The following is a 15639-nucleotide window of genomic DNA, read 5'->3' on the forward strand; positions in this document are numbered from 1 at the left end:
TTCCTTTTGTCTGATGATTGGGTGTCTTCAAGGCCTAATGAAATGCAAGCTGTATTAGACAGACATTTCTCTGATCACTGTCCAGTTATACTCAGGGGTACTACTCGGAATTGGGGACCAAAACCTTTCCGGGTTCTGAACTGTTGGTTTGAAGACCATAGGTTTAAGGAGTTCGTTGAGAAGGAGTGGAAGGATATTCAAGTGACTGGTCTGGGGGCATTTGTAATCAAAGAAAAACTGAAGGCGCTGAAACTAAAGTTAAAGGCTTGGAACAGTGATTCTTTTGGTGATGTTAATCGCAAGTACAAGGAGATAGTGGAGAGAATGGCGGTTTTGGACAAGCTGTTAGAGGAGAGGGAGCTATCTGAATCTGAATTGAATCAGCGGAAAGAATTGCAATGTGAATTTTGGAAATCAGCGAGGTTCAGAGATTCTATTCTGCATCAGAAGTCAAGATGCAAATGGACCCAAGAAGGCGATGCCAATTCAAAGTTTTTCCACTCATATATTAATCGAAGAAGGCAATCAAACAGGTTAGTGGGACTGAATATAAATGGTAGCTGGGAAGAGGATCCAGTGAAAATAAAAGAAGAAGTGCGAGTTTATTTTGAGAACAAGTTTAAAGGGTTGTCACGAGAGTCACCAACTCTGGATGGCGTTCCTTTTAGCCAGATTGGTGAGGAGGACAAATTGCAACTGGTTGCTAAGTTTTCGCCCCAGGAGGTAAAAGAAGCTGTATGGGATTGTAGCTGTGAAAAGAGCCCTGGCCCAGACGGTTATAATTTCAGGTTTCTGAAATCTTTTTGGCACTTATTTGCAAAAGATTTTCAACTGTTGGTGGATGATTTCTTTGAGAAGGGGTATTGGCCGAAAGGATGTAATTCCTCATTCATCTCACTGATCCCCAAGAAGGAATGCCCGGAAGGTCTTGCTGATTATAGACCTATTTCATTGGTTGGATGCGCCTATAAGGTGGTGTCTAAAATTCTCTCTAACCGAATTAAGAAGGTTCTCCCTTCTGTGATAGATGCTGGTCAGTTTGCGTTTCTGGGAGGAAGAGGATTATTAGATAGCGTGGTGGTTGCTAACGAATGGGCCCATGACGCAAGGATGAGAAAGAAAAGCTCAATGGCATTTAAGGTTGACTTCGAGAAGGCGTACGACTCTGTAAATTGGGAATTTCTCTATTATATGATGGCTAGGATGAACTTTGATGATAGGTGGATCACTTGGATTAGAGGTTGTTTAGAATCTGCGAGAGTCTCTGTGTTGGTCAATGGGAGCCCTTGTGGCGAGTTTGGCATGGGAAGAGGTATCCGCCAGGGTGACCCTATTGCCCCATTCTTGTTCTTAATTGTGGCGGAGGGTCTTAATGAACTGCTAAAACAAGCTGTGCGATTGAATAAATTTTCTGGGTACAAGTTCGGTGATATGGAAGAGGGGGTGGCAATTTTACAATATGCAGATGATACTCTGTTTCTTGGAGAGGCTACTAGACAGAACGCCTTTACTCTAAAGAGTATTCTAAGGTGTTTTGAACTTGCTTCGGGATTAAGCGTTAATTTTCACAAAAGCAGTCTGGTGACAGTAGCAGTGGATTGCAGAGAGGAGAGGATATTAGCAGCTATCCTTAATTGCAGGATCATGAATATGCCATTCTTGTACCTTGGTATACAGGTGGGAGGTAACCCACGAAGACTACATTTTTGGGACCCGATTCTGGTTAAGCTGAGAAGTAGGTTGTCTATTTGGCGGAGGAAGAATTTGTCATTCGGAGGTAGAATCTGTTTAATTAACAGTACTCTTTCTTCTCTCCCATTGTTTTATTTATCCTTTTTTAAGATGCCGTCGGGTATTATTAAAGAGTGCCGTAAGATTATGTGTAATTTCTTATGGGGTGGTGTGGATGAACATCAGAGGAAAATAGCTTGGATGAATTGGGATGGAGTATGCAAACCAAAGGAGCTAGGGGGTCTGGGGATTAAAGATTGGAATGCGTTCAATTTGGCATTACTTGGGAAGTGGAGATGGAGATTAATGAAGGAAGGACTTGTTCAATTTGTGGGCTAGGGTTATCAAGGTTAAATATCCAGACTTGTTTGAAAATTTTGGTAGTTCTCAAGGTGCCGGTCACTCTATCTGGTGGCAGGATATTTGTAGATCATGTCTTGATCCTACAGGTGATGGCTGGTTTGAGGTAGCTATGAGTAGGAGGGTGGGAGACGGGAATGGGGTGAAGTTTTGGACAGAGAAATGGATAGGAAATGAGACTCTGAGGAATGCATACAACAGATTATTTTATTTATCAATTCAGAGTCATGCGTATATTGGGGAAATGGGGAGTTGGGAGGGTAATTCGTGGTCTTGGAAGCTGTCCTGGCGTCGCCAACTCAGAGGAAGGGAGAACAACATGTTGCAGGGGCTTCTGACAAAGTTAAATCAGGTTAATCTTAGACAAGGGGTGGCAGATAAATTGCTGTGGCTTGATAATCCTGATGATGGGTATCTTGTGCGTTCGGCCTATGCCTTTATTAAAGGTTTTTGGAATCTATCTCCTGAACCTACCTTTAAGCATATTTGGAGAATGTTTGTGCCTGCTAATATTAAGACGTTTGTATGGAGAGCTATGTGGGATAGATTACAAACCAAAAGTAACTTGGTGCGGAGGGGAATCACTTTTGATAATGAGGACTTGAAGTGTATCTTTTGCAGAGATTCAGTGGAGTCAATGAACCACCTTTTATTTACTTGTCCGTTTTCTTACTATGTGTGGTGTAGAATATATAGATGGCTGGGTTTTGAAACTGTTTTACTAGATGATTGCAGGGTACACTTTCTACAACACTCACTGAATAGATGGAAAAAGAAACAGAAACGGTGCTGGAATGCAATCTGGGCAGCGGTGGTATGGTCTATTTGGTTAACTCGTAATAATGTAGTATTCAAAAATGATAATGCGGATTTAGAACAGGTATTTGAGTTGATTCAATGGCGTGCTTGGAGCTGGATTTCTGCTTTTGAAAGGGAATTTCGTTGTTCCATGTTTGAATGGAAATCTGACCCTGGGTCCTGTGTTTCTCAAGTTTGATGCGGGTTTGTGGCTGTGAGTTTTTTATTTGATAGGGGGCTGGAGGTTGCAGGGTTCTTTTAATTGTTTCTGTTGATTTATGGTATTGGAAAATTTCTTTGTTTGAGGTAATTAAGTAATTAACTTCTGCTTTGGCTCTGGTTGGATTGATAGTCAAGATGGAGGGTGAGGTTGGCAAGGATCATAGGGACTTGGAGCTTATGTGCTGCTGATTTTGGTTGAGCAGAGTTGGATCTTTGGCTTAGAAAAGTTCATTCAGAGTGCTTGTCGTTTGAGGGTTGGACAACCAGTGTATTTGCTGCATAATTTTGCCAAATAAAGGAGGAATTGATTTAGTGCTCAATGCTATCTTTGATATAGTGACCTGTTCTACTTTGTGTATAGCATGTGGGAGCCTAATTGTTTCATTGATTTCGTTGCATTCTTCCAATAAGGATTTTGCTTGATGAAGACTTAGCTCCTGGAAGGTCTGGCATTTGGTTTTAGGGGTGGGTTTTAGTGTGGGATTATTTATCTCTTTGTAAACCTCCTTGGAAATTTTTCTTTGGCTTTATAAATTGGGTACTCTTTTTCCTTACTAGGTTTTTCCATGTGGGTTTTATCCTAGTAAGGTTTTAATGAGACCCCTTTTGTAAAGCCTTTTTTCAAGGAGGTAGTGGGTGGGTAGCCTTAACACTAGTAGGGTCTTTGTCTTTGTACATGTTCTCCTCTTGTTCTTTTGCTTCATTTTCCTTTTTGTATTGGGTTGAAGTACTCCTTGTATTTCTCTTCAATATATTTATAATTGCCTATAAAAAAAAGGACATGGTGGGTCCCTTACATGTGTGCACATGCGTCTGCTGGTGTGAGCAAGCGTGCGTGCACCAATCACAGCCGTTTTATTCTACTGTTTTGTCGTTTCCTCGATCAATTGTTTTTGCTAATGCTCAGCAAATTAAAACAAAAAACGAAAAATATTACTGATAATTAGTAATATTATGAAGAGGTGGATCCTGTAGGAATGTTTATCAGGCAAGAGTTAAGGCGTGGGTTTGGTACAAGGCGAAAGGGAGAAACTTTCACCATGCTATCTCTGAATGGTATGGTGAGCCAATCTTATGTCTTGATGGTCTTTAATTTGATAGCATGAGCTGCCAACATAGTGGAATTTTTGCAACAGTGCTCTAATGTCTTTTGAAGGTTAATTGATGGTTGGACACCTAGCTGGTTTTTTGCGTTTTTTTGTCAAAGGTTGGAGGAGCTGGAGCTGTGTTTTTTTATCTTTGAATGATGACTTGCTTGGTCTCTGTTCCAAGGCTTGTGGGCGGATTCTAGTTGGATTGTTAATGTCTTTCTTATATTGTATTGGCTCTTACGGGTGGTGGTAAATTTTCTGTTGGATCTGGCTTTGGGATTAGTGGTGTTGTTGAGTATGAAGTCACTTAGCTTTTTGTAATCTCCTTGGAGTTTCATTCATGGCATTATAAAATTAGTACTCTTTTTCCTTATCTAAGTTTTCCCAAAGAGGTTTTATTCTAGTAAGGTTTTAATGAGGCTTGTTTTATAAAGTCTAATTTCAATGAGGCTTTGGGTAGGTTAGCTTTGGTTTTGGTTGGGTCTTTTGTCTTTGTTCATGTTTATCTAGTTTTCTCTCTTCCTCTACATCTCTCTACTTGTATTGGGTTGAAGTACCCCTTGAACTTCTATTCAATAAATTCTTATTGCCTATAAAAAAACTGATAATTAGTAATTTGTCCCTTTTGTCATGTGAATCTCTACTTCACACCGTTCTTGATTTCTATGTATTTATGATTTCTTTTTTCTTTATTGTCAATTGACATCTCACAATTACTTCAAAAAGAGAAGAATGAAGAGAAGAACACATCATGACTTAGTTCTGATGAGTCAAGTAAGCGTTCTTAAATATGAGTTAGTGATCAAGGCATCGTGGTTGGGAAGATGCAAGTTCTGATATGACTTGGGATGCCCATGATTCGTTCGGAAGGGATGGTACATACACCCTCCCTTAAGATTGGAGCTAATAAGCGAACAATGTGTTGTTTTCATTATGATTGGACCTAGACTCGAGGTACTCTAGTTAAGGGAGACACACGTCTTGATATGATTTGGGAATATTCCCCCTAATCCGATCAAGCAAGAGATTACACAATCCTTTAAGACTGGAGCTAAGAATTGAATATGCTTAAGTTGTTTTGGTAGACATAAATTAGGCTTCACAAAGGGGAATGGTTAGCCCATATTTATTCGAGTTGGGTTATGTGGTGGTTTTTTGAACATCAAGAGCTAGTTTGATTTCTTTTTGTTGGATGGCACTAATCTCCATGTCACGTCTCTTTGCATTGGTGGCGATCACAGCGTTGGGGAATGTGTGCCATTTGAAATATCTAATGTCTTGGTTGTTCAAAAATATCCATGTTGACCATTATTGTTGCCATTGCTTTCATTGTAACCATTATCTTGACGATTACCCAAAATAATAAAAAGATCTAATATTCTTCTAGATTGTGATCGTTTACACTCTAAACTAACTGAATTCATAGTGAAAGGATAGAAAAATAAAGGCAAAAGATTGGTTTGTTGTTTCAAACGCGATTATTCCATAATTTACGAAAGCAATTATAAGAAATGTTGTAAATTTATAGTGAAATGCACTAGGGATTCAATTTATTCAACCTCCTTTATATGTTTCTACCCACCTTAGTTATACATATGAGTTCTATTAAATCTGTTCACAATGTTATGCATTGTTGTCCACTTATCAAATCTTTAGTTAAGCGCTTCTTCTAATTGATTAATGATAACCAATTCTTTAGTATCTATTATTAATTAACTAGAGAATAAAACTAATTTAATTTTAGACAATCATAGGCAAATAATTACCCTTATTCCTAAGAAGCAAAGACCATTGTCTAATTCTTCCCGAAATTTCTATTCCAATCAAGTAGCAAAACAATCTATGGACAATGAATTTATACAAAACATAAAAGGAATTTACTGTGGATAACTAGGTCTATCACGTACACCGGTGATTAAGTAAAAAAATTGAAAGTGTGATTAAGTAAAAAGGAAAAAACTTAATCATGTAAGAATCATAACATTACTTATCCTTACTTCAAAATCAAATAATTATGTTTTAAGGACCAAAAATTAAAAAAAATTCCACCGATCATTTTAAATTAAACTGAAACATGTTTAACCCATGCAATATAAATTTGTGCATGCCATTTTCATTTTGAATATGTTTTTTTTAAAGGCAAATATTAGTTGTTAGTGAATTAGTTATCCTCAAGGTTTGAACCTTGTACCCTTCACTCTTTATTACAACCAAGACTTATGTCCCTAGCTCTTACCACTTAAGCTACCCTTTTAAATATGTGATCACTGTTTGAAGTTTGAACATAGAGAAATGGTCGCACTTATGTTGTAGGAGGGAGGGCCAATATCCATGTCATTAATAAAGCATATAAGAGCTAGCCAATCCACATTGTATTAAAAAGAGTTTGAAGAAAGCGTAAAATGTCTAAAAGAAGGCAGATAGGATTGCGACAAAATTTCTGGGACGCATGCATACTGTTGCTTCCCTTGATTTTCCGAAGCACACATGAACTTGTAACCTCTGGTCCCATTCCATGACTTGTCCACAAAACCCTGTCCTCCATGGCTTTCCTTCATACATGTCTCTTTCTTCAATCTATTACTTTCTTGGACTATGTCAACCTTTTGATATTTATTTATTTTCCCTAAATAGCAAAGCAAACACTGTAAATACTTATCCCCCTTTTTATATAAAATTAATAAGTATAATTCAGATTCTTTTATGTCAAATGATATAATTATGATGTAAAACTTAGTATTTATCTCTTTATTATATGTGAGAGATAAATTCAAAATTTCCACATAATTAAGTAATGTTTTAACATGATTAGATCCTGATTTGCATGTCCATCACATTTTCTTCTTAGCTAGCCTAAATTTCCCAGAGTTGATGGATTTATGTGTCAGTTAAAAAAGCTATTTTTGATAGGAGGAGCAAAGTTGGACAAAATGGGAAAAGCGGAAAAGTAATATTGGTTATGTTGTTTGTAAGGCAGATTAATATATATTGTGGGGAAAAAGTGAAGAAAAAGATAGCTATATAGGTAACAATAGTTTTGATTCGGGGAAGAAGAAAATGAAAGTTGAGAAGAAAGAAGAGGTAACACTAGCACACACACTCTTGAAATTAAAGGCCCATGTGGAGAGCATGTGGGGATTGCATTGCATCGTGCTCTTTTATGTGTAAGGCAATGCCAAAATCCCAAATGCCCGGGAATTCGAATTCTTGTGGGACCTGACGAACTCATATCACCATGTTTTGCGGATCCTGCCAATTTTCTCTTTTTTTCATTTTTTTTCCAGTGCTAATTAAGATATTTCATAACCGATAATACTAATTTCTCACTTTACTAACAGCGGAATAAACAGTAGAGACTTATTAATAAGTTTTATTTTTCATTCACAAGAGGTATGAATCAAACTTTCTACACATAAACAAATAAGATCATCAACCACATGAGTAAATTAACTAGTGTAAGATTGTTTTCAACAATTTTCGTATTAGCAATCAGCGAAATGAGAACAATCTATGTGAAATTTAAGTTGAGATTTCAGATTCAAACTTCTCTAAATGCAATTGCTTAAAATCTTGGTAAAAAGTATTCTCGTGTCCTATAGTAGTTACCACTCAAATAGGATTGACTAGAGTATACATGCGTTTTAGAAAAACACAAGAACCCTGGCTAGCAACGTTCCTTCTATCCATCGCCAGCTAAATGCAAACCATTGTATACATGCACACCCGCATATGATTTGGTTTCTTAATTAATGCTAACTTTTTTTAATGTATACTCTACTACGCACTGAATATAGACATATATATATATATATATATATATATATACACGTATGGTTACATTACTTAATTTGATTTATTAGCCTCATTCAAACTGTCTACATCGATTAAATTTGAAGTCTTTGTTGGCTTAGGATCATCGTATATTTTATCGCAGATACGTATATATGTACATCTCTACATTTAAAAAAAAACATTTCTACTAGATCTATTTATTATTTTTTTCTTTTTAATTACTTTAATTTGATGAACACTTATATATGTTAGCCATTGTTCTTGAAAAATAGCTAATCAAGTGGTAAAAATTGAAGAAAATATGAATTGAGAGAAAAAAGTTCATGATTCAATTCGTGAAAAATGTTTATCTTTTCGATGTACCAAAAAAAAATATGTTGGCAATCACTTGTGGATTAAAGTTGGGGTTGCCTTGGCTTGACAACCAATAAAGCATGTTTACCGCATTCTAATTCCAACATTCCACAAACGTGTCAAATCAAAATTACTGTATGAGATTGGTTAATTACCTTTAATTCCCCCACTATTTTCAATTTTTATAGATTCTATCTTAGTAGTTAACAAAAGGAATGCAACATGAGAGATCTTTTTAATTATGATTTGAGAACAAGCCACATGCATAAGAATTGTATGGTAGCCACTTTTTCGCATGAGAACCATCCCCAAATGAAAATGGCAAATGTTAACAAGAACCACCCCTCACTATTTCTCACCACATGCACCATCAATTCCACCTGAAAATTCCATCTCTATATCCCATATTGCGCCTTATATACCCTTCCAAGGTCTTGATCCTGCCGCTAATAATTTTTGTTTCTTGAATGAATAGAACATTAGGCTTCTCTGCGGACGTTCTAAAACTGTCACAAATTGATGTTGTGGGTGTCTTGCAAAGTGGGCAGTGGCCGATTCAACCATGTAAAGCAATTAAAATGTATTATCTACACTACACCTATTAATATTATAAAGCAAACATACACGTCATTATTAAAGCATGTTGGATGTGTTTACCTCACTAATTAATGCAATAAGATGGTCTTCCACAATCAAAGCATCCAAATTGAATTCGTAGAACATATAAATGGATAACATGATGATGAAAGAATACACCCCAAATACACATTATCGATCGATCCTAGCTAGCTTGCTAGTTGTTAATTATCACAATTAATCAGGGAGTTTTAGTCGCGGGCCAGAGGCACATTGTTTTGGAGCGAGTCGTATTTAGTGAAATTTGTTTGTATTCAAAACAAAGATACTGATGTTAGGTTTGCCTTGCATTAAGGTTACCTTTATTCTTCTTTACCACTAATCTAATTGCATTTTTCTTCTTTAATTATTCCCTTTGGTTTGGGTAGTGGGCCAGCCTCTCCATGTGCCAGCATGTGCTGTGTCTCTCTCTCCATGGCCCACCACCTCATCTTTCTAGCACATAAATTCCTTCCAAGCACATTCTCCATCTTCTCATTCACCCTCTCTCTCTCTCTCTCCCTCCCTCTCTCTCTCTCTCTCATCCTGATCATGCTATATACTACTTTGCTTGGATCTATAAACACTCCATCACTCACCAAAACTTGCTCAATTTTTTTGTTTCACCATCTTCTACTCAGTCTCTCTACAAGAATTTCAGCAAGGTATGCCTTCATTTTTTTATAGTTGCTTAAATGTTTCCACCAGCTAGAAAACCCTAGCCAGCATGTCATGTACATATCAACCTCTTATAGTTTGTTTAACAGGCCGGGCATGGTTTTCACTTTTTTGCTCCTTTTGCTCAACAGTTATATGGCATTTGTTTGTGCCTAAGTTTTTGTACTCTCTCTTGTTGGGTTACTACCTTTGTGCTATTATTAATTCAATTTGGCTTAAAAAACATATCAACCTCTTATAATTTGTTTCTTTCTTATAGTTTGTTTTGAAAATTGATTTATAGTTGATTTATAATTTGTTTAAGTACTTTCTTATAGTTTTTTTTTTTGAAAAAGTTTTGAGTGTCTGTTTTGATACACAATTACAAATTGCAATGAAATTAAAATTGTGCAAGATAAAAACAATTTTCTTTAACATTTGGAACTGTCGATCATGATTTTGATCTCGTTGTGCATCAAAACATGCATTGAGTTGTGAATAAAAATACCCAGATACTAGCATACTATAATATACCAAAGAGGAACTCATTCCCATAATTTTTTGGAACAGGATGCGTAATATGAGTTCTCTTAAGCAAGAGTTTCTCCGAAGGTGGATTAGGGGTCTCAGAAAATATAGCTCAAAGAAGAAGGACATGAACTTGTTGGAGAGAAAGAAGGTGATAAAGCTGTCTGCAGATTTAGCCATGGCTTCCACCAGAGACAAAACCACCCACTGGAGCCGAGCCCTTATTGCCAACGCTTCCAGGGACAGCGGCGGCGGCGGCGACAAGGGCCTCCCGGAACACCGCCTTACATGCTCGCCACAGAATAATATTTCTTCACCACCTTGTAGGAGACATAGGATGAGAAGCAGGAAGATCTTGATAAGAAGAAACCGTACGGCTCACAGAGGAAAGGAAAAGGTGACAGCGAGTTTCATTGCGAAGCGACTTGTCCAGAAGAGAACACGAAGGCTCAAGAGTCTGTTACCAGGTGGAGAATTCATGGATGATGTGTCTTTGGTTGAAGAAACCCTAGATTATATACAATCCCTTCGAGCTCAAGTTGAAGTCATGAGGTGTCTTGTCTCTGCCTCCGAGCTCATAAAAAATCCTCCGTAAATATGATATCTCTTCCATGGATTGTCTCTGCATCGCTGTTCACCGCTTAATACAAGCACCCGTGCGAGGTGATTAGTCATTACTGTCAGGGATGGATAATTATCAGAAGAAAAAAAATCATGTGTAGTGTTTAGCTTTTTATACTATATGTTTTATTTATATGTATTAATTTGTTTTGTTTTTTTTATAAATTTCCATCTCTTCACACTTTCTCTTTGGAAGCTAGAAGTGATGGAGAAAAAGATCGAGGCGTTCCTATACATATACATCAAGGCAATGTACAGTGGAAAATATCATATACGTAAGTGAAGTTTTTATAATTTCCATCATGATTCGCGGATGTTATATTAGTATAATTCGATTCACACACATATGTATGATCGTTAGTGTATGTATTTATGCTTTATATCTTTGATTTCCCTCCTACTTTCTTTCAAATAAAAGTGAGGAAATTGATAATACATATTGTCAACCAAATTGATGCTTTACAATAATAATGCATCAAATCAAATAAGGTAGCTAATTACTACAAATGCGGATTGTGTTTTCGCGTCAATAGTACCATATGATATATAGAGGTAATGGAGTATTGATTATCCAGGCTGGGATGTTTTTTTATAGTTGATTTAATTTTGGTGAAGAAACATGATGCAGATTTTGCATTATATCGAGAGGTTTATTTGTGAGAGAAAAAAATATCGTGTTGACATGCACCCATTTCTTATATACATTTAACATGCATTTAGATAAATGAGTCAAACAGTTCGGAGAAGCCCTCCACACTCCCTTTTGAAGTGCAAATAGAAGTCTGTAACACATTAGTTTGCTGTCATGACACCCACTAATTAGCTACAAATTGCCATAACAATAGTTGATTGGTAACCAATGAAAACTAGTTCAAAAGCATTTACAGTATTAATCATGAATGCACAGTTGAAACCAAAATTGGCAATTAAAATTGAGTTTTGATTCATTCACACCTTTATTTTATTTTCATATCAATTTCACTTCATTGTTCTATTTATCCATCTCTTCTTTCTCTTTTTTTTTTTATCAGCAAATTATAATAGTATAATAGATGGAGGCACTAGGGGTGCCCCAACCCATGTACAAGAAACAAAAAAAGAAAGAAAAAAACAATACCCAGCAGAGATTTCAGGGATATCCAATCTCTAGATAAAAGCTACTAAGAACTAACAGCAGTTATAAGTGAGCCTGCACATAAAATAAACCACTAGTTTAAACACAAACGAGCTCAACAGTTCACCACAAAAGTAGGAAATAGGAATATAGTAGGTGTTCCTCAAACCGCTGTTCAAGCTATCAAAGGCTTTCCAAACAGATTAGCGGATTAGAAGCCCACTCGTATGGAGAGAAGCAAAAATCTTTAACTCTTCCTTTAAGCCACAACCAAGATTTGTGTTGTATCGAATCCAAGGACAAAGAGAATTCTGCTATTTCACCTTGGAAAATTAACCTGTTTCTTTCTCTATCACATCATCATCAACATCATATCTCTTATTTCTCCCTCATTTTTGCTTTACTCTCTTAGGTGGAGATGAAAATAAATTGTGAACAAACACTTATTAATTTTATCGGACGGATTAGTCTACAAATTTATATAGCACTCATTTTACACCAAATTAAATTGACAATTCTTTGTTGAAATTTAGGTGCCGCCTTACATATATATGTTTTCACTAAGAATCAGAGGAGAATTTAAAATCTAGTCTTTTTTGGTATTCGTCGTTAAGCCATGTCGCGCGACCATATATATTGAACGAGATCGCTTGCTTTGATGTAAGACACTCGCCTTAACGGAATAAGCCCAAACCTCCTGGTCCATCTATATATCAGCTGCTAGGCCCGAATTCGACGATCGTTATCTAGCTAGGATTGAAGCACTCCTAGTGCTTCTTTTAATTCAATTTGCTTATAAAAAAAAGTTATTCTAGTCCACAAGACACCAAATCTTAATTAGGTATTAAGCGAAGGGTCTTTTGGACTGCATCAATCGATGTTCTTCAAACCTTGCCATTCTACGGAGTACGAACCTCACCCATTCCAATCTACGAGCCCGCAAGACATCAAGCCTTAAGTATTATAGCAAAGTGTGATGTATTGACTACATCAACCAATCGATGTTCTTTAGACCTCGCCCTTCTGCGGTTCTCGCTCATTACAATCCCTCAAGATATCAAGCCTTAAATATTGAGGCAAAGTATGTCTTCTAAACATGCATGGAGGAGAAATGTTCTTCTTAATGCAAAGCGAGAATTCCAACTTCGCATTTAGCTGTCACTCCCTAATTAAGATTGGACATATCAAGGCGAAGTATACTCTCCCATTTGACAATGTGCACAACGCATATTAATAAGGGTGTGTTTTTACACACCTTTTGGCTTTCCAATGTTATTTGTTCTTGAGCATTTCTCAATACTTAAAGTAATGATTAGTGATAAATTTAATTTAAAACCCTTAACACAAAAAGTTATCACGCTTTTTATGAGATGAGCCCAACTGAGTATTTACCTCTGATAGTAATGACTAATCTTATCGCTAGTGTTCTTACTAAGCGGTAAACGGCTGACCATAATATGTGTTTCATTTCCATGAGTGGGAATCAGACTCACAACCTCATAGTTAAGGAATAAAATGAGCTAATCACTACGCCACACCTTATAGTTAATAATTAGTTAACCATGCTTTCGATAAGACACAACAACTCGCGATTCAAGCCCACACACATGGCTTGGGATTCAGACAAAGCTCCTACATAAATGGATTAGCGTTGCTTCTTCCTTCACTTCTAAACACTTTCACCATAATGCTCCTTACTATCATTGTTGTTGCGTACACTGTCTTCTCCGACGTCCTTTTTGTTGATAATTCGAGTGTGAGATTAAAGTTTCACATTAACCTTTTTTTTGAACAACAAAAAATGATTTTATTTAAAAGATAATTTCTGAGAACATCACTCTCAGATGAGATAAAGGATAGATACAAGATCTCCAACACATAACAAAATTCAAATACCCAACTCCCATTAGCAAGAAGATCTCCACCACCAATAATACCCAAAGAAAGACCAAAACGGTATTAAAATAAATTCCCACCACAATGGAAAACCAGATAGACAAGAATCCCACACACAAAACATAAAACTTTCATCCTCCAATTTCTAAGAGATCGATGTGACCCCATAAACCTAATGTCTTAAGGTTTTGAGTTAAAATGTGGCGTTGATATATCTTGGTGTCTTGCTCCTTGGCACAAGAGCTTTCCTATCTCCCCCAACACTTCTGCCTTTCGTTCTCCAATTTCTGATGAGTTCCTCTACAACAAACTCTTATTTTCACTTGTATTCCTCTCCTGCGTGCTAATACCATAACAGTTGGATGAGAACAGAAGAAACAGAAAATGCAATAGCTTTTAAAATGGTTTTTCTTCATGTGAAATTTTTTATTTTTATACAAGCACGTATAGGGTTCATCATGGGTGGAAATCGCACAACCTTCGGGTAGAGCTGATATTGTGATAATTAATTAATTTTAACAATTTTTTGCGTATCACCATTCTTTCTAAGATGAAAAACTTATAAATGACATTATCTTACAAAATTATTTTGATTTATCATATAAAAAAATAGTCCATTTGGTAAGCTATAGACCAGACAAATACCAGACTAAAGAGATAAGTAATTTTCAACCGTAAGCGTAGAACTATAGGTCAGTTGCTTTCCAAATTGCAATCACATGATATAGGATTAAGTAGTAGCCAAACCTCTTGACTTTGACCCCCTTCAAACTGTTGTTGCTTTACAGCTATTTGTGCCCCATTAGCAATAAACAACAATAATGATAGCATTATCATAATTAACCATACTTTCATTGTTATTTTTGTTCATCGATGCGACGATGCCTACTTGCTTTTTGTTATACTCTCCAACCTAATATATTTTGTTATAGATAAATATTAGTTGTTAGTAATATTAGTAAATTAATCCTCCTCAGGATTCGAACCCTGGACCATGGACCCTTCATCAGTGGCGGAACTATGAATTATTTTGAGCATGGGCGAGATTATGTCTAAGTCTAATTACCCACACCTGATATTTGACCTAATATTTTAAATTGCGGTTGCAGTCGCAATTTCAGGTGCTGCAGTTGCGGGCATTACGGTGTTGCGGTGTGAATAACGTGTTGCAATAACAAATATGTGATTTGCAACTTGCAAGAATATAACAAAATAAAAAATATCATGTAGTTAATAAAAATAAATAAATGTAATCAATTTTATATTAATTTATTTTTTTCCAATTTCCCTCTATCTTTACCTCACGTTCCTTCTTCCTTCATTTTGAGTGATTACATTCATTCCAAAATAGACTAAACTCCATTCTAATTAGGTTCAGGAAATGTTTCCATTCCTAATTTTAATTAGACTAAAAAATAGAAAGAAAGACAAATTCAAACAAACACAAAGAAGCCATTGAAAGAGAGATACCCAGAAGGGATGCATAAGAGTTGGAAAGAACAAGAAGAAGGAAAGAAAGCTTTTTGCGTGTAGAGAGAGAATGCAATGAATGAGCAAAAAGTGACGGCAAAAGTTGGTGTCATAATATATGGAATCAGGGTCACTCACTCTGGAAATACTAGGGTAGCGTTTGATAGACAGGTGGGAAGGGAACGGAACAGGACACATGAGTTTCGTTCTGTGTTTGTCATGTTTTTAAGATGGAACAGAACAGGACAAAAAGCTCCAGGAACAGGACACCTTGGTTCCCTGGAACAGGGTGGAACGGAAGAGAACGGAACGAAACACTCTCTTACAACTTTTGCAAGTTTAAAAATACCCTTAATTTATTTTTGAAATGTTATGTATCTAAATAGTTTA

At 36.4% G+C, this 15639-nt stretch overlaps 1 protein-coding gene across 2 annotated transcripts; it reads left to right on the forward strand.

Moving 5' to 3' along the window:
• The first annotated feature begins 9451 nt into the window (after positions 1 to 9451).
• On the forward strand, positions 9452 to 11072 carry LOC130715394 (transcription factor IBH1-like 1). 2 transcript variants are annotated; one of them, XR_009011638.1, is made up of 3 exons: positions 9452 to 9628; positions 10191 to 10811; positions 10966 to 11072. XR_009011638.1 is itself a non-coding variant. In XM_057565494.1 (2 exons), exons 1-2 carry the CDS (start codon positions 9516 to 9518, stop codon positions 10741 to 10743), a joined length of 666 nt encoding a protein of 221 aa, XP_057421477.1. In that variant the 5' UTR covers positions 9453 to 9515; the 3' UTR covers positions 10744 to 11072. The 2 variants fall into 2 exon arrangements, 1 of the variants encoding a protein (XP_057421477.1); XM_057565494.1 differs by having other exon boundaries at positions 9453 to 9628; positions 10191 to 11072.
• The last annotated feature ends 4567 nt before the right edge of the window (positions 11073 to 15639 follow it).

The sequence above is a fragment of the Lotus japonicus genome, chromosome 4 (assembly GCF_012489685.1).
Source record: "Lotus japonicus ecotype B-129 chromosome 4, LjGifu_v1.2".
Classification (NCBI taxonomy): Eukaryota; Viridiplantae; Streptophyta; class Magnoliopsida; order Fabales; family Fabaceae; genus Lotus; species Lotus japonicus.